Source organism: Eptatretus burgeri, chromosome 16, assembly GCF_056783735.1.
Source record: "Eptatretus burgeri isolate ZD-2024b chromosome 16, Ebu_testis_v1, whole genome shotgun sequence".
In the NCBI taxonomy this organism is placed as follows: Eukaryota; Metazoa; Chordata; class Myxini; order Myxiniformes; family Myxinidae; genus Eptatretus; species Eptatretus burgeri.
Window position 1 is genome coordinate 433351 of NC_140976.1, and position 25000 is coordinate 458350.

The 25000-nt window shown below is 44.3% G+C and overlaps 2 protein-coding genes across 2 annotated transcripts in view; one reads left to right on the forward strand and one right to left on the reverse strand.

Annotated features, from left to right (window-relative positions):
- Nucleotides 1-2164, forward strand: part of LOC147010288 (uncharacterized) — a 14464-nt gene extending 12300 nt beyond the window's left edge. Inside the window, 2 exon segments of the mRNA XM_085860329.1 lie at nucleotides 1-984; nucleotides 987-2164. The exon segment at nucleotides 1-984 is cut by the window's left edge and continues 72 nt beyond it. Coding sequence (XP_085716455.1) covers nucleotides 1-984; nucleotides 987-2164 — 2162 coding nt within the window.
- Nucleotides 2165-9608: 7444 nt separating this feature from the next.
- The window catches only part of LOC147010289 (uncharacterized), a 65055-nt gene continuing 49663 nt past the window's right edge, over nucleotides 9609-25000 (reverse strand). The window contains exons 7-9 of the mRNA XM_085859034.1: nucleotides 12742-12861; nucleotides 11689-11778; nucleotides 9609-11419 (exon numbers count right to left, since the gene is read on the reverse strand). Coding sequence (XP_085715160.1) covers nucleotides 11331-11419; nucleotides 11689-11778; nucleotides 12742-12861 — 299 coding nt within the window. The 3' untranslated portion in view covers nucleotides 9609-11330. The remainder of the gene's footprint in view (nucleotides 11420-11688; nucleotides 11779-12741; nucleotides 12862-25000) is intronic.

Below are 25000 nucleotides of genomic sequence, written 5' to 3' on the forward strand. Positions count from 1 at the left end.
GGAACACTGTCTGGACCAATTGTTACCTATGTCAGGAGGTTAAGAAAGAAGATCTAAAGTCCCCCCAGGCCAATCCTGCCAAAAGAGGAGATGATGGGTATATGAACTTGGCAATAAATATTCCTCTGTTTCACTCACTCAATGCACTACCAATCAAGCTCGACCCTGCAAGACTTGATGAAGGTGGTGGGACAGAGGAAACCTTGAGACAAAACAAGGCACGATATCATGAGAGTTGCAGGCTTCTATTTAACAACACAAAGTTACACAGAGCTGAAAAAAGATCAATCCCTGCTGGTGCTCGTGATGAGGGCAGTAGAAGTGAGATCCCACGAAAGGTCCAAGAAGCTAAAACACAAGAATGTTTTCTTTGCGAAACCCAAGGGGGTGAGCTGAGAGAAGCAATGACAATGAAATTGAATAAGAGAATAAACAAATGTGCAAAAACACTCAGTGATAGAAAACTCCTTGCCAAACTGAGTGTAGGAGATGTCGTAGCACAAGAACTGAAATATCACCCTGCCTGCTTGGTGGCACTGTATAACCGAGAACGAGACTACCTGAAGGCGCAGGAGCAAGAGAAAGCACAGGAGCACTGGAAGGAAGCATATCCAATTGCTTTCTCCGAACTGGTCACCTTCATTAGTGAGATGAAAACTGCCAGTGATAGTACAGATCCACCCATTTTCAGGCTTGCTGATATGACCATGCTTTACAAGCAGAGGCTGGAGCAACTTGCTGTTGAATCGCCTGATGTTCATCCAACTCGACTTAAGGACCAGCTGCTTTTTCACATCCCCAAGTTACAAGCTCATCGCCAAGGACAAGATGTTCTGCTGGCTTTTGAGAATGATGTAGGCTCAATCCTCACACAAGCATCCAAGTACGGTGAAGCGATCCATCTAGCGAAAGCTGCTGGGATAATAAGACGAGACATGCTCCATCAAAAGTCACATTTCAGCAGCACGTTTCACGACACAGACCTAGTAAGGCTGTACCACCATCACTTCTGCAATTTGTATGCATGGTCGAACATGGCGCAGACATCAAGTCCCAACTCCAGCATGGAGCATCGAAATCTGACCTTTCTATTTCACAGCTCCTGCAGTACAACTGCTTTGCCATGTACAAGGAAGGAACGGATGTCCACAGGCATTCCAAGGACCGTGAGACACCTTTTGCAGTCTACGTTGGCCTGTATGTGTTTGCCAAGACGAGGAAGAGACAACTCATTGACATGCTCCATGAGAATGTGCTCAGCATATCATACGACAGAGTCATAGAAGTCTCAGCCCAGTTAGGAGAAGCAGTTGTTGCACGGTATGTGGAAGATGGAGTCATCTGTCCCCCAGTCTTGAGAAAGCAGTTGTTCACAACTGCAGCAGTGGACAACATAGATCATAATCTGACTGCGACCACAGCTCAAACATCCTTCCATGGCACAAGTGTGTCCATTTTCCAACATCCAAGCACTGAAAATGCTGGTGATGAACGTGAGCTGCTCAAACTGGAGTCAGAAATGAAGGTGAAGAAAGTTCCAGAGCTTCCAGAAGCATTCACCAATGTTCGACCAGCATACATTACGAAAAATCCCAATCCTCCTCCAGTAGCAAGCCAGTCCTTACGAGCACCCGAGTCAATCTGGTCACACTTGAAAGAAGAATATTCTTGGTTGGAGGAAGTGTTCCTCACTGAGGATGTGGCTGATGCAGTCTGCATCACATGGTCAGCCCACCATGCAACACAGAAAAGGAGCCATCCATTTGAAGTGAGCATTTCAGCACTGATGCCTCTGTTGCGAGACCAGGCTCACTCTGTTGCAACGATCAAGGATGTCATGGAGAAGGTCTGTGATACAGTGGCTTTCCTGAACCCAGGGCAGTCACCTGTCATTACTGCTGACCAACCGTTGTATGTTCTGGCAAAACAAATACAATGGCAGTGGCCCGAATATGGAGAGGACAAGTTCGTTATCATGTTTGGTGGACTTCATATAGAAATGGCTGCACTGAGATCGATAGGAACACTACTACAGGACAGTGGCTGGACCAGTTCCATTGTGGAAGCAGAGGTGGCCTCATCTGGTACAGCAGAGTCTTTCCTGTCTGCATCCAGTGTCACCAGGACAAGACAAGCACACCACATCACTGCATGCAGCTTGTAAAACTGATGAAGGAAGCATACCATCACTAGCACTCTGAAGAGTAACAGATCAGATCTAACCTTTGAAGATTGGTGTGAACAACGGAGGCAAGAGAGTCCACAGTTCCAGTTCTAGAGTCTGGTGCTGGACATGGAGCTCACCATATTCACCCTGATCCGCTCATTCAGAGAAGGAGACTTCAACCTGTACTGTGAAGCACTTTCAGAACTGGCGCCTCACTTCTTTGCGAATAACAATGTCAACTATGCGCGATGGATCCCAGTTCACCTCCGAGATATGATGTCGCTTGAGCAACAACATCCGGATGTGGCCAGGGAGTTTCACAAAGGGAACTTCGTTATCCACAAGTCGAGAAGAGAATTCTCTGCCCTGGCAATCGACCAAGCCCACGAGCAAAATAATGCAGTCATCAAAGGTGACGGAGGAGCAATTGGGTTGACAGAAGACCCGGCAGCACTTCGTAGGTGGATGGTCGCTGTACCCGAAGTGAGTCGTCTAGTAGCTGGATACGAGGTCATGTCTGGTATGAAAGATGCAACCCACAACAGCAGACACCATGAGCAGACACTGAGTGCCCAGAAATCTTTCTTTGAAAAGGTGAAAGCACTCTCTGCAGTAATGCAGGAAATGGACAACCCATTCCAAGAAGAATCAGCCGACCTACTGGTACTAGACATGAAGAACATTGCAGACCCAACTCTAGCCGAAATGGTAGCTACACATCACCAGCAGGGCAAAGAGCAGTTCCATTCATTCATGGAGGGGTTACAGAATGAAGGTGAATGTCCTTTCTATCATCCAATCAAGAAAAACATTGTTTCTTTCTTCAAACAAGAGCAAGCTGGGGGAAGTTCAAAGGGGAAAGTCCTGAAAGACGACTGTCAGCTGTTCTCACGACTGTTCATCTCATGCCAGAACAGGCAGTGTGACTTGCAAGAATTCTTCAAGCATGAGAATCAGTCACACCCTGCATCTCTCAGTGACAGCGGCAAGCTTCATACATGTCAGAAGTCACAGCTGGCTGAAATTCTTGAAGCGCAAGTGAACATCCCAGACAGAGAACCAAGGGGAAATGCAGTCATCATTGATGGCTCAGCACTTATCAATACCCTACCTCCACGCACTTCAAAGATATTTGATGACTATGCTAAAGAAGACATCATCCCAAAGGTGGAATCCTATGGTGCCAGGCACGAGAGGGTGGACGTAGTGTTTGATGTGCACAAGAAGTCAAGTCTGAAGTCCGAGGCAAGGTCGAAAAGGCGGCAAGGAATCAGAAGAAGAGTGACAGGAACCAGTAAGACCCCAAGTAACTGGAGAAGCTTTATTCGAGATGACAGCAACAAGACTGAGCTGTTTCACTTCCTTGCGGAAAAGATGTGTGAAGCACAGACGACAAGCACAGTCATTGTCACAAAAGGAGAATATGCCATTAGCAACACAAGGAAGTCACTGGATGCTGTGTCTCCATGTTGTCATGAAGAAGCTGACACTCGAATATTTGTACACGCCAGGGATGCAACGACGGATGGTAGCAAGTCCATTATCATTAAGGCTAATGACACGGACGTACTAGTCATAGCAATATCTGTACTGCCATCCTTACAGGAACTCGGTCTTGATAACATGTGGATTGCCTTTGGCCAAGGAGCCAACGCGCGATGGATTCCAGTCCATGAGGTAGTTTCTGCAATAGCGCCTGAGAAAGCTAGAGGGATCCCATACATCCATGCGTTCACTGGATGTGACGTCGTGTCTGCCTTCCCTGGTAAAGGGAAGAAAACTGCATGGCAGACTTGGAACGTCTTTGGTGAATGTTTCAGAAACATCATCAATCTCAGCCAGCATCCAACATTAATTCGTGATCTTGACCTGCAGAGGCTGGACAGATTTGTTGTCCTCATGTATGACAGATCAAGCACAGCCACTTGTGTGGACGGAGCAAGACTGGATCTCTTTGCCCGCAAGCAGCGGCCGTACAACTCAATTCCACCAACACAGGCAGCCCTCAGAGAACATGAAAAGCGTGCGGCCTATCAGGCTGGGATCATCTGGGGCCAGGAAACCATCTCCAGTCCAGACACGAGCAGTCCCGCTGAATGGAGATGGACACAGAAAGGAGAGACGTGGCAGATATGTTGGACAACACTACTCCCTATTGCAGCCAGCTGTCAGGAACTGACCAAGTGTTCCTGTAAGAAAGGTTGCAACCGGAGATGCAAGTGCTTTCAGTCAGGGCTCCCCTGCACAGCACTCTGCAGCTGCATATGTGGACAGTAGCAGCTGGAGGAACATTCGCATGGTCTGCATAACTTTGAACATTTACTAGCCAGGGCCCGGTTGCAGAAAGGCCTTAGCTTCATATGACAATCATTAATTGGTTCATGGAAAGAGTCAGGTTTTAAAATCAGAACATGGTAAGAGTCACGTTTTAAAATCGGCACATGGTAACAGTCAGGTTTTAAAATTGGAACATGGTAAGAGTCAGGTTTTAAAATCGGAACATGGTAAGAGTCAGGTTTTAAAATCGGAACATGGTAAGACTCAGGTTTTAAAATCGGAACATGGTAAGAGTCAGGTTTTAAAATCGGAACATGGTAAGAGTCAGGTTTTTAAATCGGAACATGGTAAGAGTCAGGTTTTAAAATTGGCACATGGTAATAGTCAGGTTTTAAAATCGGAACATGGTAAGAGTCACGTTTTAAAATCGGCACATGGTAAGGGTCAGGTTTTAAAATCGGCACATGGGAAGAGTCAGGTTTTAAAATCGGAACATGGTAAGAGTCACGTTTTAAAATCGGCACATGGTAAGAGTCAGGTTTTAAAATCGGCACATGGTAAGAGTCACGTTTTAAAATCAGAACATGGAAAAAGTCAGGTTTTAAAATCGGCACATGGTAAGAGTCAGGTTTTTAAATCGGCACATGGTAAGAGTCAGGTTTTTAAATCGGCAGATGGTAAGAGTCAGGTTTTAAAATCGGCACATGGTAAGAGTCAGGTTTTAAAATCGGCACATGGTAAGAGTCAGGTTTTAAAATCGGAACATGGTAAGAGTCAGGTTTTAAAATCGGAACATGGTAAGAGTCAGGTTTTAAAATCGGCACATGGTAAGAGTCAGGTTTTAAAATTGGAACATGGTAAGAGTCAGGTTTTAAAATCGGAACATGGAAAGAGTAAGGTTTTAAAATTGGCACATGGTAAGAGTCAGGCAGTAAAATCGGCGCATGGAAAGAGTCAGGTTTTTAAATCGGCGCATGGTAAGAATCAGGTTTTAAAATCGGCGCATGGTAAGAATCAGGTTTTAAAATCGGCACATGGTAAGGGTCAGGTTTTAAAATCGGCACATGGTAAGAGTTAGGTTTTAAAATCGGAACATGGTAAGAGTCAGGTTTTAAAATCGGCACATTGTAAGAGTCAGGTTTTAAAATTGGCACATTGTAAGAGTCAGGTTTTAAAATTGGCACACGGTAAGAGTCAGGTTTTAAAATTGGCACACGGTAAGAGTCAGGTTTTAAAATCGGCACATGGTAAGAGTCAGGTTTTAAAATTGGCGCATGGTAAGAATCAGGTTTTAAAATCGGCGCATGGTAAGAATCATGTTTTTAAATCAGCGCATGGTAAGAATCAGGTTTTTTAATCAGCAAATGGGAAGCGTCCCATCTTGGAATCAGTGCATGGGAAGCGTCCGGTCTTGGAATCGGTGCATGGCATGGGTCCGGTCTTGGAATCGGCGCATGGCGAGCGTCCGGTCTAGGAATCGGTGCATGGCAAGCGTCTGCTCATGGAATTGGCGCATGGCAAGCGTCTGCTCTTGGAATCGGCGCATGGGAAGCGTCCGGTCTTGAAATTGGCACATGGGAAGAGTCCGGTCTTGAAATTGGCACATGGGAAGAGTCCGGTCTTGGAATCGGCGCATGGGAAGCGTCCGGTCTTGGAATCGGCGCTTGGGAAGCGTGCGGTCTTGGAATCGGCGCATCGGAAGCATCAGGTCTTGGAATTGGTGAATGGGAAGTGTCTGGTCTTGGGATCGGCACTTGGAAAGCTTCCGGTCTTCTGAACGGCCAATGGGAAGCATTGCGTCTTGGGATCTGTGCTTGGAAAGCATCCGGTCTTGGGCTCGTCGCATGGAAAACATCCCGTTTTCTCCGCCCTCTCCCCACTCTTGGTGAATCGCCCCTGTTGGACTTAGTCCGAAATGGGAGCTTATACTTATCGAGTCTTGTCCGTCATCAGCCACATCTCGAACATGTATTGACTAATTTTTTTCAAACCTGACGCAAAGAGAACACATGATGGTATTCATATTGTTACGGATGTGGAAATTCGCAATACACCATAAAGGGTCCTCAGGTGAGATATATCGATAAGTTCATGTGCAGTTAGCCCAGACCTGTTGTTTAGAGGGAATATGTGTCATTCATCCGGGCTGCGATGCTTTGAGTTAGCCATTTTTCTTTCTCTATTGTTATTTTGGACCATTAAGCCACCAACAACTCAACCACCACCACCCTTGCCTCTTTACCTCCACAACTCCATCCCGTAAACATCGCTTCACCGCCATTCCCAAACGACGCCCGCCAACCACCAAACCACCACAGCAAATCCCCCACCACCTTCGCTTCTCTCCTTCTACAACCATCGACCACACCACCAGTCAACACCAAACGTCGTGCTGTCCAGGGTCCGTTCGGTAATTGATGCCGAAAGCGTCGAGCCGCGGGTACGAATGCGTTCCTCTCAGGGAGAAATTCGGATCAGGAAGGGTTCACGCCCCTTTTTCTCCATCCAATGAGCGAGCGTCGGGCGGTATGGCTCCGCCTCCAAGCGCGATGAATGTGGATTCTTCACGGGAGAGAATTCGGATCAAAAGAGGCTCACGCCCCTTTTTGCCACACCAATGGCTGAACAGAGGGTGGCGTGGCCCCGCCTCCAATCACGTTTTGATCCTAAAATCTGCATACAGGCTCCTCCTCCGGTCTCTAAAGACGCGAGCACAAGGCGACTCGCGCGGGGATTCGGGTCGAGGGAAGACGGAGGTCGTCGTCGAAGTTGGAGTAGTGGCAGTGTGGTGTCGTCTCGGCGCTGGGCTCGTCTCGTCGTTGGAATCGACCCACCTTCGCTTCCACAAGCAACCAAGCCAGCCAGCCATTCCACCTCGCTCAACCCTGAGCATCAACAATTCCCCCACCCCCCCCGTTTATTCCCCACTCTAACCGTGGTGCCGACCCAACCGTGCTGGTGCAGAGCATGCCGGAGAGGGCTCACCGACCACGCCAGGGGCACGGAGTCGGGGCGCAGCTGCGCGGACATTGCGGCTTGCCCGCCATCGCGTCACGAGGATGCGGGTAAGACCTTGTCGGTCTCGTGGACCTAGCCGCTCCTCCGGGTTCCGCGCACATTTGGTCCACGGACCCCGTCTACCTCCCTGCCTATGGGGAGGTCTTTGCTTTTGAATGAACGCTGTGGCGCCGTCCGACAAGTATAATTGTTTAAGTGTTGTCAATAATTATAGTCGGTCTTAGTGCTTTTGCTTTTGTGGCATTTTGTGTCATTGTATTACTGCCTTACGTGCTTGTGTGTGTGAAATAAATGTGCATTGTGTGATCTGTTACCCCGTTTCGTTGCGTCCTTTTTTTTCCCTTATTGAAAGCTCCATCTTGCATCACAGAAGGGATTGATAGAAGGGTGTTAGACACCCAGTAAATAATTGGAACCGTCGGGGCCAGTGATAACACCGCTCGGTTATCGCTTAGAAACGGAACGAACCGCTTAAGCGGTTCATGTCCGAGGCCGACCTCCGGCGCGGTGCAGCCCCTCGGTAAACTATCCGCGCGAGTACTTAGGTATATCGAGATTCTGCGATTCACCCTATCTCGCGCGGGTAGAATGCGGACTGGGTTGTGGTGAAGTTAAACACCCACCCGTGACTGGCTCCTGGCGGTAGTTCCCGGAGGGTCACGACTGAATTGTCCGTTCCGGTGGGCGACGCGTCGCGATTCGACTTACTTGGCCGATCGCACGCCGGACGGGCCAGAATTCGCAACAATATGTACATAATTTTGAATAGGAAGTGTTTTTATATATAGTGTTTTTAATCAATGAATAGGAAGTGTTTTAATCAGTGAATAGGTACTGTTTTAATGAGTGAATAGGAAGTGTTTTAATGAGTGAATAGGAAATGTTTAATCATCGAGTCGGTACTGTTTTAATCAGTGAATAGGAAGTGTTTTAATCAGTGAATAGGAAGTGTTTTAATTAGTGAATAGGAAGTGTTTTTAATCAGTGACTAGGAAGTGTTTTTAATCAGTGACTAGAAAGTGTTTTAATAGGTGAATAGGAAGTGTTTTAATTGGTGAATAGGAAGTGTTTTAATCACTGAATAGGAAGTGTTTTAATCAGAGAATAGGAAGTGTTTTAATCGGTGAATAGGAAGTGTTTTAATCAGTGAATAGGTAGTGCTTTTAATCTGTGAATAGGAAGTACTTTTAATCTGTGAATAGGAAGTGTTTTAATCATTGAATAGGAAGTGTTTTAATCAGTGAATAGGAAGTGTTTTAATCGGTGAATAGGAAGTGTTTTTAATTGGTGAATAGGAAGTGTTTTAATTGTTGAATAGGTACTGTTTTAATCAGTGAATAGGAAGTGTTTTAATTGGTGAATAGGTACTGTTTTAGTCAGTGAATAGGAAGTGTTTTAATCGGTGAATAGGAAGTGTTTTAATCAGTGAATAGGAAGTGTTTTTAATCAGTGAATAGGAAGTGTTTTAATTGGTGAATAGGTACTGTTTTAGTCAGTGAATAGGAAGTGTTTTAATCAGTGACTAGGTCGTGTTTTAATCAGTGAATAGGAAGTGTTTTTAATCAGTGAATAGGAAGTGTTTTAATCAGTGAATAGGAAGTGTTTTTAATCAGTGAATAGGAAGTGTTTTAATTGGTGAATAGGAAGTGTTTTAATCAGTGACTAGGTCGTGTTTTAATCGGTGAATAGGAAGTGTTTTAATCAGTGAATAGGAAGTGTTTTAATTGGTGAATAGGAAGTGTTTTAATCAGTGACTAGGTCGTGTTTTAATCGGTGAATAGGAAGTGTTTTAATCAGTGAATAGGAAGTGTTGTTAATCAGTGAATCGGAAGTGTTGTTAATCAGTTGAATGGGAAGTGTTTTAATTGGTGAATAGGAAATGTTTTAATCAGTGAATAGGAAGTGTTTTTAACCAGTGAATCAGAAGTGTTTTAATTGGTGAATAGGAAGCATTTTAAATGGTGATTAAGAACTTTATTAATCGAGGAATAAGAAGAGTTTCTAATGCGTGAATAGGAAGCGATTTTAAATTGGTGATAAAGAAGCATATTAATTGGTAAATAAAAAGTTTGTTTATTGTATTTTCATTCAATGTTAAAACAGACTTTTCATGGTGGGTTGATTGTTGATTGAGAGAATAACCACCTTTTGAGCGTTTTTTAAAAATTTATTTCAAATCATCTGTGAACCCAAGTTCTCAGAAAATCAAGTAAAAATACACAGTACCTTGTTTTCCAGAGTAAAATATACTTTGCCCAGTAGTCTTGAACCTCAACTTAACTGACAATCTTCCCTTGTTCAAGACACCACACCCTTTTGAATCATTCATGCAATAACTCTTTTGCCCATCGACTCATTTAATAAGCATGAGAAAAATGGATGACGAAGTTAGATTTGATTTCACATCATTAAAGTGCTCGAGATAAAGGTTTTAGTCAGGGGATTTGGAGTTTTGGAGTTTATCCGAACCAGAACAGGCAAGATGATATACTTTTCGACCGTTATGAATTGGCGACTGTAGAAAGTTGATAAAATTGCTGTTGTTTATATCAATATATAGTGAAACAAAGGCTTTACACAAACAATTGCTTCATCCCTCTATTCGCTTTGCATGCGCAGGGTAATAAAAGTCGTTGACAACGTTGCTTACTATTGAGGAATATAACTGAAATGAGAGAATCTTGTAACAATTGATGTGAAAAGTCCCGAAGGACTCGGTCAGATCTTCATCCGAATAGAACAAATAGGTTTGGTTCTCAGATGAACAATAAAAATAGCTTTATTGATTGTGACAGTGAGAAAATCAACATCAAAATTATTTTATCAGTTTGAAGAGTTATTCCTGTGAGAACCAAACAATGTATTGGTATAATATTGCTCTTTTTATCAATGCAGCTTGAGTTATCAGCGTTAATCTGACAATTTTCAAGAAACTATGACAACAAACAGTGTTGTGATTTAAACCTGCAATTAGACAAGAGAATGTCTCATGCTCTTTATATAGGGAGTTGTTTTGCACAAATAAGTGCAAGAGATTCTGAATAAATAGAATCTTGAATTCCTAACTTGTTCTCACGTTTTCAATATAACTTTGAAGATGTTACAGCAAGCAAACTACAATCTGTCAGGGTGTCCAGGTGGTTTGTTATATGGCAGCTCAGTTTGCATTCAGGAATCCTCCCATTGGCCACCACCACCACACATCTTCTTCACCCATCTTATCCACGCATCAGTGTGACAAGCACTCAAAACACTTCAATTCTTACAACAACCACTATGAACGTTGTATGTATAAAGTGTGAGTGGCATTCACCGGGAGACAAATACATGGTGTCCATGATAGTTGTGAAAAGAAGAAATTGCTGAAGTTTTCTTGCAAATCAAATATATCGACACTTTCACTCATTATGATATGGGTGAAAATGACAGTTTGGCCATCTTGAACAACGATGACCATTGTAAAGATTTTGAAATTCCTTAGGTTTTTTTTTTATTTTTTTTAAATGTGCACCTCATGTTACCTTGGTGGACACAATATCTCAAAAATAAGTTTCCTCTGTGGGAAACTAAAAAGTGATGAGCAAACAGATTAGTCAATATTAAATTGACATCTTAAGCCATCATATTAAGCTAGTGTCATTTATGTTTTCTTCTGAAAAGCAAAGGTCATTTGTAATTAAGAGATAAACTTATAATATTGATCTGTACACAAGAAAAAAAAACTTCTAAAAACTCCCAATAATTGATGTGCAAACAAATATTAAGCTGAGATGTCTGGTGATAAACCATCACAAAAAATGTAGCAAGTAAAGAAGGATTCTTCTGCTTTTGTACACCAGAACGAAGGAATGAGGTCATCTATGGCCTGTTAGTATCGCTGTCCGTAACCTTCTGGAGCTCCACGATTGGGCTGTCCTCGCCCTCCGGATAATAGACCACCCACGACATTGAGAAGAGCTACAAGAAAAATGACGAGTTTGATGAATAATTCAGACACTACATATTTACCAAATAAAATTCAACAATTCCTTTCAGACAAGAGAAAACAAGTAGACCGTTAAAATACCAACCATGTTTGGGAAATGTAACATGTGCCCAAACATGGAGTTCCAACTTTGTCATCGATGCAATCTCAAACCAAAATTTGTCCAATAGTCTGTAAAAAATAAAAAATAAAAAATTGTAATAAAAGCAGTAGGATGTCCCAAACCTTCATTTTTACTTACACATCGGGTTGAAATTGAAACCATTTTGTCCATGAGGTCTTTGATGTCCACCAGCACGGGGCCCTGCAGGGCCCATTTCATTCTGGTTTCCTGAAGAGATTGAGAATTGTAAAGTAGAGTAGTGGTCCACATAATCTCATCATACTTCATTTGCTCCAAATAAACATGAACAATGAAATTCAAGTTTTTATTTTATTAGAATTGTAAAAAACAAAGTGGAACACCACAAGGCTCTGGAAGAGGTTCTTTTCAATTTGCTGCCTTTAAATCTCTCCAATACTGGCAAGTTAAATTTGAACAAGTAAACGTTTGATTTTACATGATAGACATATTGAATCCATTTTAATAACTGATTCTGGATTCTTCTAGCTCTTCTTTAATTCTCTACACCTGATGATGAAACTCTTGAAAGAACCAACACCTTGTCAGGCATTAAGATTAATTGCTGACAATTGGTGAAGAAGACAAGAATATTGAAAAATGTCTGTCACAAAACCCAAAGTTATTTGACTGACTGAGGTTCAACTGGTAGGAAGGTGTAATCCAAACTTGCATTTATTTAAAATATAAGGTACAAGCGATACATGCAGCACACCGACATGGTACTTTACACAGCAAAGCAAGTCATGACCAAATCTTCTTCTCCCATCCTTCTCACTTTTCTTTGCAATTTATATACACACACAACAATCACATTGGCGAAAACCCCTCCCTCAACACTCATAATTACTAGGTTGGTTCGAAAACCAGAAGTAATAAGAAATTTCCCGTTAATAAGAGATCGTTCAATATCCAGAATTAATAAGAAATTTCCCAAACTCTCCACACACATTGAAGTCGATAACGAGAGCATCACAAGTTGTCACCTATTTAGTCTACTCTACTTTTAGAATAAACATCTCACATCAACAAACATAACCGAATCATGTATAATAAACAATTCGTTCCTTATTGAAAAATAAATATACATTTGTTAACATTGCACTACATCGCCGAATAGTCAATCATAAGGAATTCATGACCATGTCCTTTGAACATGCTGTGATTTCTCACCTAAAAAACGGAAGCAGAGACGTCTCTTCTGGTAGGCAATGAAAGAAGAAACTGCTGCGAGGACAGCAGCGAGGACAGCTCCTGCAATCCCAGCAGTTGCTCCGGGTGAAGCTGCAGACTCTGAGATAGTTATCGAATAAGCCCAAGTGTACATTGGCCAGGACGTCACTGAACATCCACAAACACTTCATACTGAAAACTCTCAGTGAAAGATGAGCATTTGGTTTCAACCATGATTATCACTTTGACAAAGAACAACAGCAACATGTCCATTGGAAGCATCCAAGGACGGATTCCTTCTCCTTTTCCTGAGAGTTAAGTTTTTGTTACTCAGCACTGAAGCTTCACGAGAAATGTGTAATACTTAAAATAAAAAAGTCCATTTTGGAATGCTGGACAACATATCATGACAGGTTTTCCAAGTGCATTGTTATTAATTGAGATGGGAAATGAAAAAAATTAATTAACTGTCAGTAATCCTTTGCATCACAAAACTAGAATGTCACTTGGTAGAGCACATAGTCTCACCTTGTGCGCTCATTCTCAACAAAAAATACCATCATGAACTGAACACGCTCCTATTATGGCCCACTGCTCTAATGGCCCATATACCCATATCATCCACACACCCTATTACGTCACATACATTGCCATTATCTGTAGCTTTATTATTAGGATATTTAATAACCACCTTTGTGCACATGAATGCAAAATTGCGTCAATAAAGGTGAATATTAAAAAAAAAATTTAACGACATTCCACATGGCTAATTGGTCATGTGTATGAAGTTTTGCATCAATCTGTTGAGTGGTTCTTGAGAAGAATGCTTTTTACATTTTTATTTTCAATCCAATATAGTTGCTAGATCACGTCACTGATGATATCATAAATTGAATTGTTCACTCACATCAGGTCGATCAAATATATGAAGTTTAAGATTTTTTGGATGGCTGCCATTCCATGTGACCAATGACATCAGAGTTATCATTAAGTTATACTCCATGGAGAGTCCCTCCTATATTTGAAGTTTTGCTTCGATGGGACAAGCAGTTCCAGAGAAAAGACAATTGAAAGCGAAAATATATAGACGTGGACATACACAAGCACACATCTCATTTTTTTCATTTATGTTCCTCACAATTCTATCACACATGCACACACCTGACATTTTATTAATTGTACAGTATCGGTTATTCTGAAAATGCAATATGATTTGAAGGAATGCTGTAAAATTAGGTTAATTTCACAACATCCAATATTCAACTTTATTTAAATTGTAAACCTCCATAGTTCCCTTACCTCATCTTCCGGTTCAGGTTTTTGAGCAACAGTTGGTCCTGTCAGGGGCCTCTACTGACTTTCTCAAAGATAAGTTTCCGGGAATTGTTTGTCACGTTTTGACTATTTTGTTACTTCCGTGTTTCCTGTGTGTTCCTAGTTTGGTTTTGTTTTTAAATTTGTGCTATTTGGTGAGTATTTGTCAGTCTTGTCATACCAGGTTTCCCTGAGGCCTACCAGTCTATGTGCACGATAGTGTTTATTTGTATTTTCTCCTTATTACCAACAGTTTTTATTTTCTCCACTTTTCCCTCCACCCCTCTATCCCTCCCAACTCTACCCTCCGTTTCATTTCTTAAAATATATAAAAATACAAAAAATGTATAAAAAAACCTTTTCCATTCTCACTTGATACCCCACATAAGCATGCGACTTCCTGTACATTGACTCTTCTTCCTTGTCTTCCCTCTTCCCTGCAAATCTCACTCTCATCATGAAGGTTTTTCACCACACACCTTCATGACCTTTTCCTTTACTGTTTCCCCCTCATCCATAATCTTCCAAATTTTTTTTTTTAAACGGTCTCTTGCAATGCTTCAAAGTTCCCCTCTTCGCCAGGTTCTTCGTCTTCAAAATCTTGTGTTCAATTCGACCTTTCTTTCATCCCGTGTCTAAACATTCCATCTGTTACAATGCTTCCTTTCTCCACTCTGTCAATTCTTCTTCACTCCATCCATCTTCCAATGTACAAATTTTTAAAATCCCATTTTGAAATACTTGTTTGTCTTCCATTATTAATCGTTCCTTTTTTTCAAACTTCAGTGCAAATTCATCCCACCTACTTAAATCTACCTCCTCTTAACTCATTCCCTGTTATACCCCCTCCTGATTCCTCCCATCTCACCCCCCATCTAAGCATCTTTCCATTGTCCTCTGCCTTAGTAACAGTTCCCTCTCCGATATCCCAATCTGTAGGGTTTTCAAATGTCTTACACTCCTCAATATCTCAAACATGCTCTCCTTCCTCTCATCACATCTTTCTCTCTTCCCACCCCCTACAATCTTGTAACCCCACACCCTCTACACCTCTACAACATCACTACCCAGTCTCCTCTTCCCCCTCTCCCCGCCCCTCCCTTCTCCATCCTCCCCCGTGACCGTGCCTGATCTCATCGTCTCCCCCCTCTCAATTGAGTCACCTCCTTCCTCTTCAAAGCAAACTTGACTCTCTTCCCCCCCCCCCCCCCACAAGGATTCTCTTTCTTCCCTCTCATCACACCTCAGCCTCTTTCCACCCCCTTTAATCTTGTTACTCCCTCAGCACGATCCCATCTTCACAATACCACTATCCAGTCTCATCCTTCCCCTCTACCCAACCTCTTCACCCTTCCCCCCCCAATGGCCGTGCCTGCTTTCATCGTCTCCCCGCCCTCTCAAATCTTCCCTCTCACCCCTCCCTTTAATATCTCTCCCCTTAACCTTCTCCCACAAATGTCCCTCTTCGCCTCTCCCTTCAAAATCTCTCCCCTCACACTTCTCCTCCAAATGTCCCCCATCACTCCTCCCTTTAAAATCTCTCCCCTTGCCCCTCCCCTTTAAACCTCCCTCCCCTCACTCCCACTTTTCAAAGCTGCCTCCTTCTCTTCCCACCCCTCAATTTTTGTTCCTCCCCCCCACCCGCTCCCATCTCCACAATACAAGACTCCACCCAGTCTCATCCTTCCCCTCTCCCAACCACTCCCTTCTCCCTTGTCCCCTATGGCCGTGCCTGCACTCATCATAGACGGCCGGCCAAGACTATCTCCAGGGTCTATAAATTAGTCCCATAGGCATTTCTTGTTAAAAGTGATTATGCATGTCCGAAAGTAAGATGATAGGGTGAAGCTTCAGAATATGCCCCATACCAACTCGAACTTTAACCTTTGAGGTCAAAGGTCAAGGTCAAATGTCAAATTCCTCATTTTTTGGTTATAGTGAATTTCGTTTCAGCATTGCCACATCTATATGCCTGTGTATGAATTATTCGCCTATGCTACTGTCCTTTAGTCTCAGCAATAAATTTAGACTAGAGATTTATTGAAAACATGAAAGGCCGCAATTGTAAAATGGCCATTTTCTCGAATTTCTGAAGATGGAAGCATGTAATCTTCTCACGTGAGTTCTCAACTCGTAAGATGAACTCATGTGAGATCAAAACGTTGTACAAGAGAGTTGGCACATAAGAGAATGTTTGGAATATAATTTGCTCACCCATATAACTGTAGTTAGTGGTAGTCATTATCGCAGTTGACAGCGCCACACCCGCATGCTGGGATACAGTTCTGGCGAGACTTGCTGCACTTACATGCACTCGTTCGACACTTGCTTTTACACGCACAAGTGACTAGTTCAGTACAAGAAGCTGGAATGGCAGGGAGTCGCATCCACACGATCTCAAGTCCAGAGTCTGTTAGCTTCCAGCCACCCGTCTCTTCTGGAGCTTCAACCGCTATCCGAGGTTTATCAGCCTGGTACCAGATTTTCACCTGATGATTTGGCCTGATATGATGGACCTCGAATGCGTCGAAAGTTGGCAGTAGCTTTTCGAAATCCCAGAGACCTTTTTCGAACATCTGGGATTTGGCAGGGAGCAGATCGTCAGTGTTGTCCACTCCATACAAATGGCACAGGAACTTTTCAGCCTCGTCAGTGGATCCATCACGCCCAATATTCGCCAGTAGCTCCGGCTGTTCCACGTACACTTTCCAGCAGCTCCGTTTCCCATATCCGTAGAACGAAGACGTCACATCTCATCCGGTAAAGGCATGAAATCCGAGCAGATTGTTCCTGACAGGACGTGATAGCTTTTGTACAATTGGTGCAATTTGGTAGTAGACACGTTTTTTGCTTGTCCCACTTTTCATCCACAGATCAACGTTTGCATCACCGAAGAGAAATGGATGAGGAGTAATAATACATCTGTATCCTTGCTCTCCACGACCACTCTCTTGTATTTCTCCCTGACGGTATCTGCTGCATGTGTGACCATGCGCATATCGGCCTATTCATGGTTCGCGGCCAAATCAGTAATTTGGTCACGTGTAGTTGACTTCGGCATCTCCGGTTCAGCGAAACCTCCCCCTACAATCAGCTCGCCAGACTGTTAAATTTCCCTCATGGTGGCACAGATTGTGACTCACCACCATGTAATATTCTTGATAATGTCCATGCCAAGTTGTTGGACTTGCTGTTATTTGCATTGCCAGACTCTTGGAACCACGACTCTACGTTGATGGCGGCACCATCAGGAAAAGTGGGGAACGGACGAATACCAGAACGAGGTTTCGCGTATTCTAATATGTGCATCTTGCCAATTCGTTCCTGGCTGAGAGCTTTAGTACGACCGATATGCCGAGGTTCATCTCTGTGACAAACAGTTCCGTCATCACGCTGCCACACTGCCATCTGTGTATAATGTGTAGTGTTGTTGCCGTCAATTGTTTCCTCAAGTACGTCAATATTGTCACATGAACTGAGGACCAGCCCTGAGGTCTCAAATGGGCGGATTACCTCGGAGATAAAGACTCCGTCGTTTGCGTCGGCCCTGTCGAGAATATCATTTGCGATGGATGTGTCAATGCGCCGGATTGTGTCGATGCTGATACAGTGACCACTTGCAAGCAATAGATCCACCAAGGCCTCGGATCGTGTCATTTTATGTACTGTCATCCCTAATCCAATGTGTTTGGGTGTCAGCTTGCGCCTCTGGGAAAGGCGAAAGATGATGTCCTGTGCGATATCACAGACTAAGTGGTCGAGCTCTGCACATGTATCAGCAGCTTCAGTATTATCCTCGATCGCATCGGCGAAAAGGACTCCGAGAATTATGTGCAACGATTGGGGGATGATCTCATTCACATGGTCTTGGTCGATTCCTCGCCATCCGAATTCGTGACCAGGGCGGCTATTGAGATCGTTGCGCAATTGGAGAGCAGAATGTACTATTTCCTGCAGTGGATTGCTGGCCATCATCGAAAAGTCATTACCATCATCAGAATCTTCCGAGTCTTCATCCCTGTGCATTCCTGACAGAGATGTTGAAATGACACATTCATTCCTTTCACTGAGATACAAGAGCAACGAGGCTGTACGATTGAGGGGTCTAATGAAGCCAGCTCTACTCCCGAGTCTCTGAGACACCGCGTCAGTGAAGGTTTTCCTTTGTGACAAATATCTCCGAGGTATTTCCTGTCCTTTCGCTTCACATAAATCCTGAAATCACTTCCAAACCTCCCCCATATCGTATACATATCCACGTGAAAGCCCGTCATTCAGAATGTTACATGGGGTCGTCAGCTCCTTATCTTCACCTTGTCCAACATCCAGTCTTTGTTTCTCTGCTTCTCTCTAAAATTTTATCAAGCATGAGAGATGATATTTGCCTTCAGCAGCAATCAGATCTACTGTGCCTGCCAGACGAGTCCGCAGCGCCGTGTCTATGTTAGAAAGTTCCAGTATCCTATGGGATAAATGCATTGTCCGGATATCATGTAATTCAGTTTGACTCTTGCAAACTTTCTTACCCGGTTTTCCCTTCCTTTCGTCTTGGCAAAATATACATTTTGCCCAGTCTACTTTTTCATGTTTTCCACGCGATGACCGTGCCTCCAAATCCACGCTGTCCCCGCCACCGCCAGTTGCAGCTCCTTCGCACAGTGGTTTCGATCTGAGACGCGTCAATTGACTTTCAGCCGTGAAATCACAGTAACACGAGCTGTGCCACATCGACGGCGATTCCCGTATTGAAATATCGTTCAGCCTCTTCAATCGATCAGATTCCTCTCCGAGGTGATTGGGTTCAGCGAGGACCGTGATATCACCCTATTCTTACCGTCGTCCGATGCTTGGCGTGTTACTTCCTTGCACTTTTTTGATTTCAAACAGAACAGACATGTGGACGCGAGTTCTGGCTCTTTTTTGCGTTTTTGCGAACCTATCATTCCTATAGCTTTCATTTCATCCATTGCCCCGAATTTAACAAGGCAATTGTCAGAGATTTCACACAAAATGAAAGCAAAACAACGCAAAAGACGTGTTGAAAGCTCAACTGTTCAGCGCCATGTTGCACACACTGGCTACTTCCTCCGCAAGAGCGATTTTCTACCTTTTGGCACCCCATACCAGTTTTTAACATGAAATGCCTGCGGGGTGTCACGATAGGTTAGGTTGGCCGGCCGTCTATCATCTCCCCTCTCACTCAAAGCTTCCCTCTCACCCTCCTTTGCAAATCAACCACCTCCTCCCTCTTCAAAGCAAATTTCTCAATCTTCCCCCTCCAATCTTCCCCCACACCTTTCTCCCTCATTTCTTCCACCTCAATTCTCCTCCCTCACCCATCACCCACCCTTCTCAAAGCTGTCCCTCTGCACATCCACAAAGCTGCCTCCTTCCCCCACCCTCTCTCTTGCAGCTCATTCCTCCACCTCCTCCAATCTCCCATCTCCAAGTCCATTCCTCACTTTCCATGCACTGCCATCTCTCCTCCACACCCACAGGAATACCTCTGGCAATGGCTTCCTCTCTGCTCCCACCTCATGTTTATATGTGTGTTGTACCATCCACCAAACAGTGATGACTCTATTTACATCTCGCTCTCTGAAAACATGGACCTCCTCCTATCCACTCATCCCAACTCTCTCTTCCTCATGTGTGGTGACTTCAATTGTCATCAGCCGAGTTGGCCGGGTGTGGGTACCTCTCTCACCTGCCATGGTGCTTCAGCAAAGGACTTTTGCGACTCACTGGGCCCGACACAATGTGTCACCTTCCTGAACCGGATCTCAAACAACGGTACTCCATCTCTGCTGGATTTGATTTTGACAAATTTCCCAGAAAATATCTGCTGCTTTCTGCTCCAATCGGTTCATCTGACCACATGCTTGTCAATGTAGATATCTCTCTGGGTGTTAATGGAGAACCATCTCAGCACTGACGAGTCTGGCATTTCACTCTGGCTGACTGGCAGGGATTCAAGCAGCCATCAAACTTCTAGACTGGTCTCTCATTTCTACTCTCTATGACATCAAGTCATCCTGAAAATTTTTTCAAAGAAACTTTTTTTTTCTTTTCTTTCTCTCTTTCTCTCTCTTTTTCTCTCATCTTCAGTTGTCCTACCCTTCCTCCCACTCATGGTACACTGAAGCTTGTGGCAAGGCAGTTGTCCTGAAACAACTTGCCTTCGCCTCATGGAAGGCAAATCCTACTGAGGCAATCTATTTCCCTCTACAAAGCTTGAAACAAGTGAGTGTCTACCCTCAGGAGAGCCAGAAAACAACATCTTTCTCATTTCAAGTCTGAACTCTCAAACCTGTCACCCTCCTCCAAATCCTGGTGGCATCTACTGAAGTCTGTTTCTGATGTATGTTCCCCCTTCATCCCCTCTATTACCTCAAATGGCTGCACAGCTGACACTGCACGTGAAAAGGCTGAATGCTCAACTCTGTGTTTGCTTCCAAATCTTGTGTCCCAAACCCAGAGCTTTCTGTACCCACCTTACCCAGTCACACCCAGCTGTTCCTGGACGCTGTGTCCTTTTCTCCTGATAAGGTGGCAATTTTGCTGTCAAACCTCGACTCAGATTCTGCAAACAGTCCAGACGTCATCAACCCTCGTGTTCTAAAGACCTGCTCTGCTACTCTTGCTCACCCTCTCTCTGTTCTATAAACCCTCTCATTTGCTCAAGATAATCTGCGATCTGCTTGGAAATCAGCAAACACTACTGCTCTGCATAAAAAGGCACAAAAACAGATCCCTGCAGCTGCAGACCAATCATCCTTCTCCCAATCATCAGCAAGGTTATGGAATCCATCATCGATTCCGACAACAAATCCTTCCTCTTCTCAAATGGCCTGATTTCTGGTCATCAATTTGGATTGAGACCACATCACTCTACCTGGATATGCTGCTTCTGCCCTCCCAAAAATGGATGGAGATTCTAAATGCCAGACATGAGATTAAAGCCATCTCCCGAGACATATCACAAGCTTTCAACACAGTCTGGCACCCTGCCCTGCTCAACAAACTCTCTTCTTATGGTATCCAAAGCAATCTCCACTCGTGGCTCATGGACTTCCTCTCCTGTCACAGTCAACGTGTGGCTCTTAATATAATTATCTCATCTCTTCGTCAAGGCAATACTCTTGACCCTGTTCGTTTTTCTGGTTTTCATCAATGATCTCTCCGACTCTCTGGAAAATCCTCTTTATCTCTTTGCTGATGACTCCACCCTCTGCCGTACCATTTGTCATCCCTCTGATTGGCAGGCAGCAGCCTCTTCACTCTCTGCAGATCTGGGTAAAATCACAAGTTGGTCAAACACTTGGAACATGTCTTTCAATCTTGACAAATCTCACACCCTCACTACATCTCTCTGAAAAAGGACCGTCTGGAACCCCCCACCCCCGCCCCCCGTCCACCCCATCTACTTTCTCTCCAATCCTCTTGAAGAAGTCCTTTCATTCAAGCTTTTCAGTCTCACTATTTGTTTTGATCTTTCCTGCAAAAGCCACATCTCTAAGTTGGCCTCCAAAGCCAGTCGCCAACTGGGCATCCTCCATCGTGCAAAGTCCTTCCTTGGCACACCTGAACTTCTAACCACATGCAAAGCTTTCATCCACAGTCTGATGGAGTACTGCTCCTCCTTCTGGGGTGGCGCTCCTGCCTCAAACCAACTTCGATTTCAGCTCACACCGAGCCCACGGTGAGAGAGTGAGAAACCCAAAGACTCAGCCTCATTGCAGGAGATGCCAATGATCCTAAATGCCTTGGTTTCCACAGCTGGAAGCTGAGAAAGGTGAGAGACGGGAGCACCAGCCTCGAGGGAATAGCAGTACTCCATCTAGCTGCGGATGAAAGCTTTGTTTGTGGTAAACAAACAAACTATGTGGCCTCTGGAACAAACTCCCACACTCTCTTCAATCCCACTCTTCCCTCCAGGTCTTCAAAACAGCTGTTCACCACCATCTCTTATCTTTCCCCATCCAAAACCATGATCTTTTCTACCCCAGTTAATCCACCAAAACCTACCTCCTTCATATTTCCTGTTGTCCTTCCTGAAAGTCCCTGTAGTATCATCTTGTGTACCCCATGTATCCCACCCCATTCCTCGTCCTTGCACAGATATCCTATTGTCTTTGTTCGGCACTATTTTCTGCTTCCCTCTCCCACCCCTCTTGTCTCCTGCATTGTTACATGTTTCTGTGTATTAGCTCTTACACGATCCTCGACATGACAAATAAAAAAAAAAGAGAGAGAGAAAAAAAGGGAAGAACATTAACCTGTAAGCAATTGAATGGATTCCTGACTTCATAGATCATCAGCTGGGTACCGTTCTTCCTCGAGGTTTCGATCCGATCAGTCCAGAGCCTCTCCAAACGGCCTCGGTCACGGATCCATATCAGTACAGAGACATGATAGAAGTAAATGGACACCCTGATTTTTAAAGAATTTATTTATTTAACATTTGAAGAACATTTGATCCAGTTTAATACATACACGAGTATTTTGTGGACTTGCCATTTGCAGATTTCAACGCTTTTACTCTTTCAGACATAGAACTAACGAGTTCCAAAATTTTCTCTTGTGGGATTTCTGCCCAGGCTTCCCACAAAAGGTTTAGCAATTCTGTGCATGATGTTGGTTTCCTGGAATTTTTCTGCACAGCTCGATCCAATATGGCCCAGAGGTGTTCAATGGGATTCATGTCAGGAGACTGACTTGGCCATGGAAGTCGCAAAAAAAGTTTCGGCATCAGCCTTTTCACGTGCAGTGTCAGCTGAGCAGCCATTTGAGGTAAGGAAGGGGATGGAGGGGGGACATAATGTACACTAGAAACAGACTTAACCAGATGCTACCAGAATGAAGGAGGAGGGAGACAGGTTTGAGAGTTCAGACTTGAGATGAGAAAGATGTTGTTTTCTGGCTCTTCTGAGGGTAGATACACACTTGTTCCGAGCTTTGTGGAAGGAACTGTTAAAATGAGATTGCCTTCAGTAGGATTTGCCTTCCTTGAGACGAAGGGAAGTTGTTTTAGGACAACTGCCTCACCACAAGCTTCAGTGTACCATGGGCAGGAGGAAGGGAAGGACAACTGAAGAAGAGATGGGATAAATCTGTGCATGAGAGAAAGCAAGTTTCTCTGAAAGAATTCCCAGCATGAGTTAATGTTGGTGAGAACAGAAATGGAAGACAATTCTAGAAGTTTGATAGCTGCTTGAAGACCATGTCAGTTGGCCTGAGTGAAGTACCAGACTCGTCGGTGCTGGGGTGGTTCTCTAATAACAGCCAGAGAGATGACCACTTGAACAAGCATATAGTCAGATGAACTGATTGGAGCGAAAGAAGAACAGCAGATATTTTCTGGGAAAATGGTAAAAAATAAAATCCAGAACAGATTGAGTAGCATTGGCTGAGATCCGGGTCAGGAAGTTGACAGACTTAGCCAGTCCCAATGAGTCGCTGAAGTGCCATGATAGGTGAGAGAGGTACCCATGCCCAGCCAACTGGCATGATGACAATTGAAGACAACACATATGAGGAAGAGAGAGTTTGGATGAGTGGGTAGAAGTTGGTCCATGTTTTTAGTGAGCGAGATGTAAATGGAGTCTTCACTGTTTGGTGGATGGTACAACACACATATAATATAAACATGAGGTGGGAGTGGAGGAGAAGCCATAGCCAGAGGTACTCCTGGGGGTGTGGAGGAGTGAGGGCAGTGCATGCAGAGTGAAGAATAGAGTTTTTAATAGAGAGCAACTCCTCCACCAGGATGAGGCTCAGGTCTATCATTCCGGAGGAGGGAGTTAGCAGGGAGAGAAACGAAGGCGTCAGAGACGTCTTGAAGGAGGAAAGTTTATTTTAAGCTGATGGTGCTGGTTTGTCAGTGGCAACCTGTATGGAGAGATCAGTCAGGTTAGAGTGAAGGAAGATGGAGGGGAGGAGGCTTTGGGTGCAGGGGAGGGGAGGGGGAGAGCAGTGAGAGGGTGGAGAGGTGGAGGTAGTGAGTTATTGACAGTTGTTGACAGTTTGTGGAGGAGCTAGGGGAGAGTGTCAGATGGGGAGGAGGACAAAGGGCTTGGTGGTGAGGGGATGAGTGGCAGTAGGGAGGATTGAGGGGGCAAAGTGAAGTGGAAGATTTGAGGAGGTGGAGGAATGAGATGGAAGAGAGAGGTTGGGAGAAAGAGGCCAGCTTTGTAGATGTGAAGGTGGGCAGGTTTGAGAAGAGGGAGTGAGGAGGGGAAATTTGAAAGGGAGGGGCAAGGGGAGAGAATTGAGGGAGAAGGGGGGGGGGGAAGAATTGAGGGGGAGGGTGTGGGGGGGGGAGGAGCTTTGAAAAAGGTGAGAACCAGAAAGAGTGAAGTTTGCTTTGAAGAGAGAGGAAGCGCTGAAATGAAAGGGAGGGGTGAGCGGGAAGGTTTGAGAGGGAGGGGAGACGATGAGGACTGGCACTGTTATGGGGGAGGAGGGAGAAGGGAGGGGTGGGGAGAGGGGCAGTATGAGACTGGGTAGTGGTTTGGAAAAGATGGAAGTGGGCAGGGGGAGGAACAAGATTTGAGGGGGTTGGAAGAGAGCGAGGTGTGATGAGAGGAAAGAGAGAGCGTGTTTGAGATATCGAGGAGTGTTCTAATTGAGAGGGTGAGATATGTATTTGGTTAGAATGGAGAACACAGATGTTTGAACACCATACAGTTTTTGATACCGGAGGGGGAACTGGTCGTAAGGTAGAGGGCAATGGAGAGATGCCAGGATGGGGGCAAGATGGAAGGAGTAAGGAGAGGGTATAATCAGTAAGGAGTTAGGAGGACGTAGATTTAAGGAGGTGGGATGAATTTGCACTGAAGTTGGTAAAAATGAACGATTAACAATGGAAGACAAACAAGTATTTCAAAATGGGATTATAAAAATTTGCAGGTCAGAGATTTGTTTAAATACATTGGAGGATGCA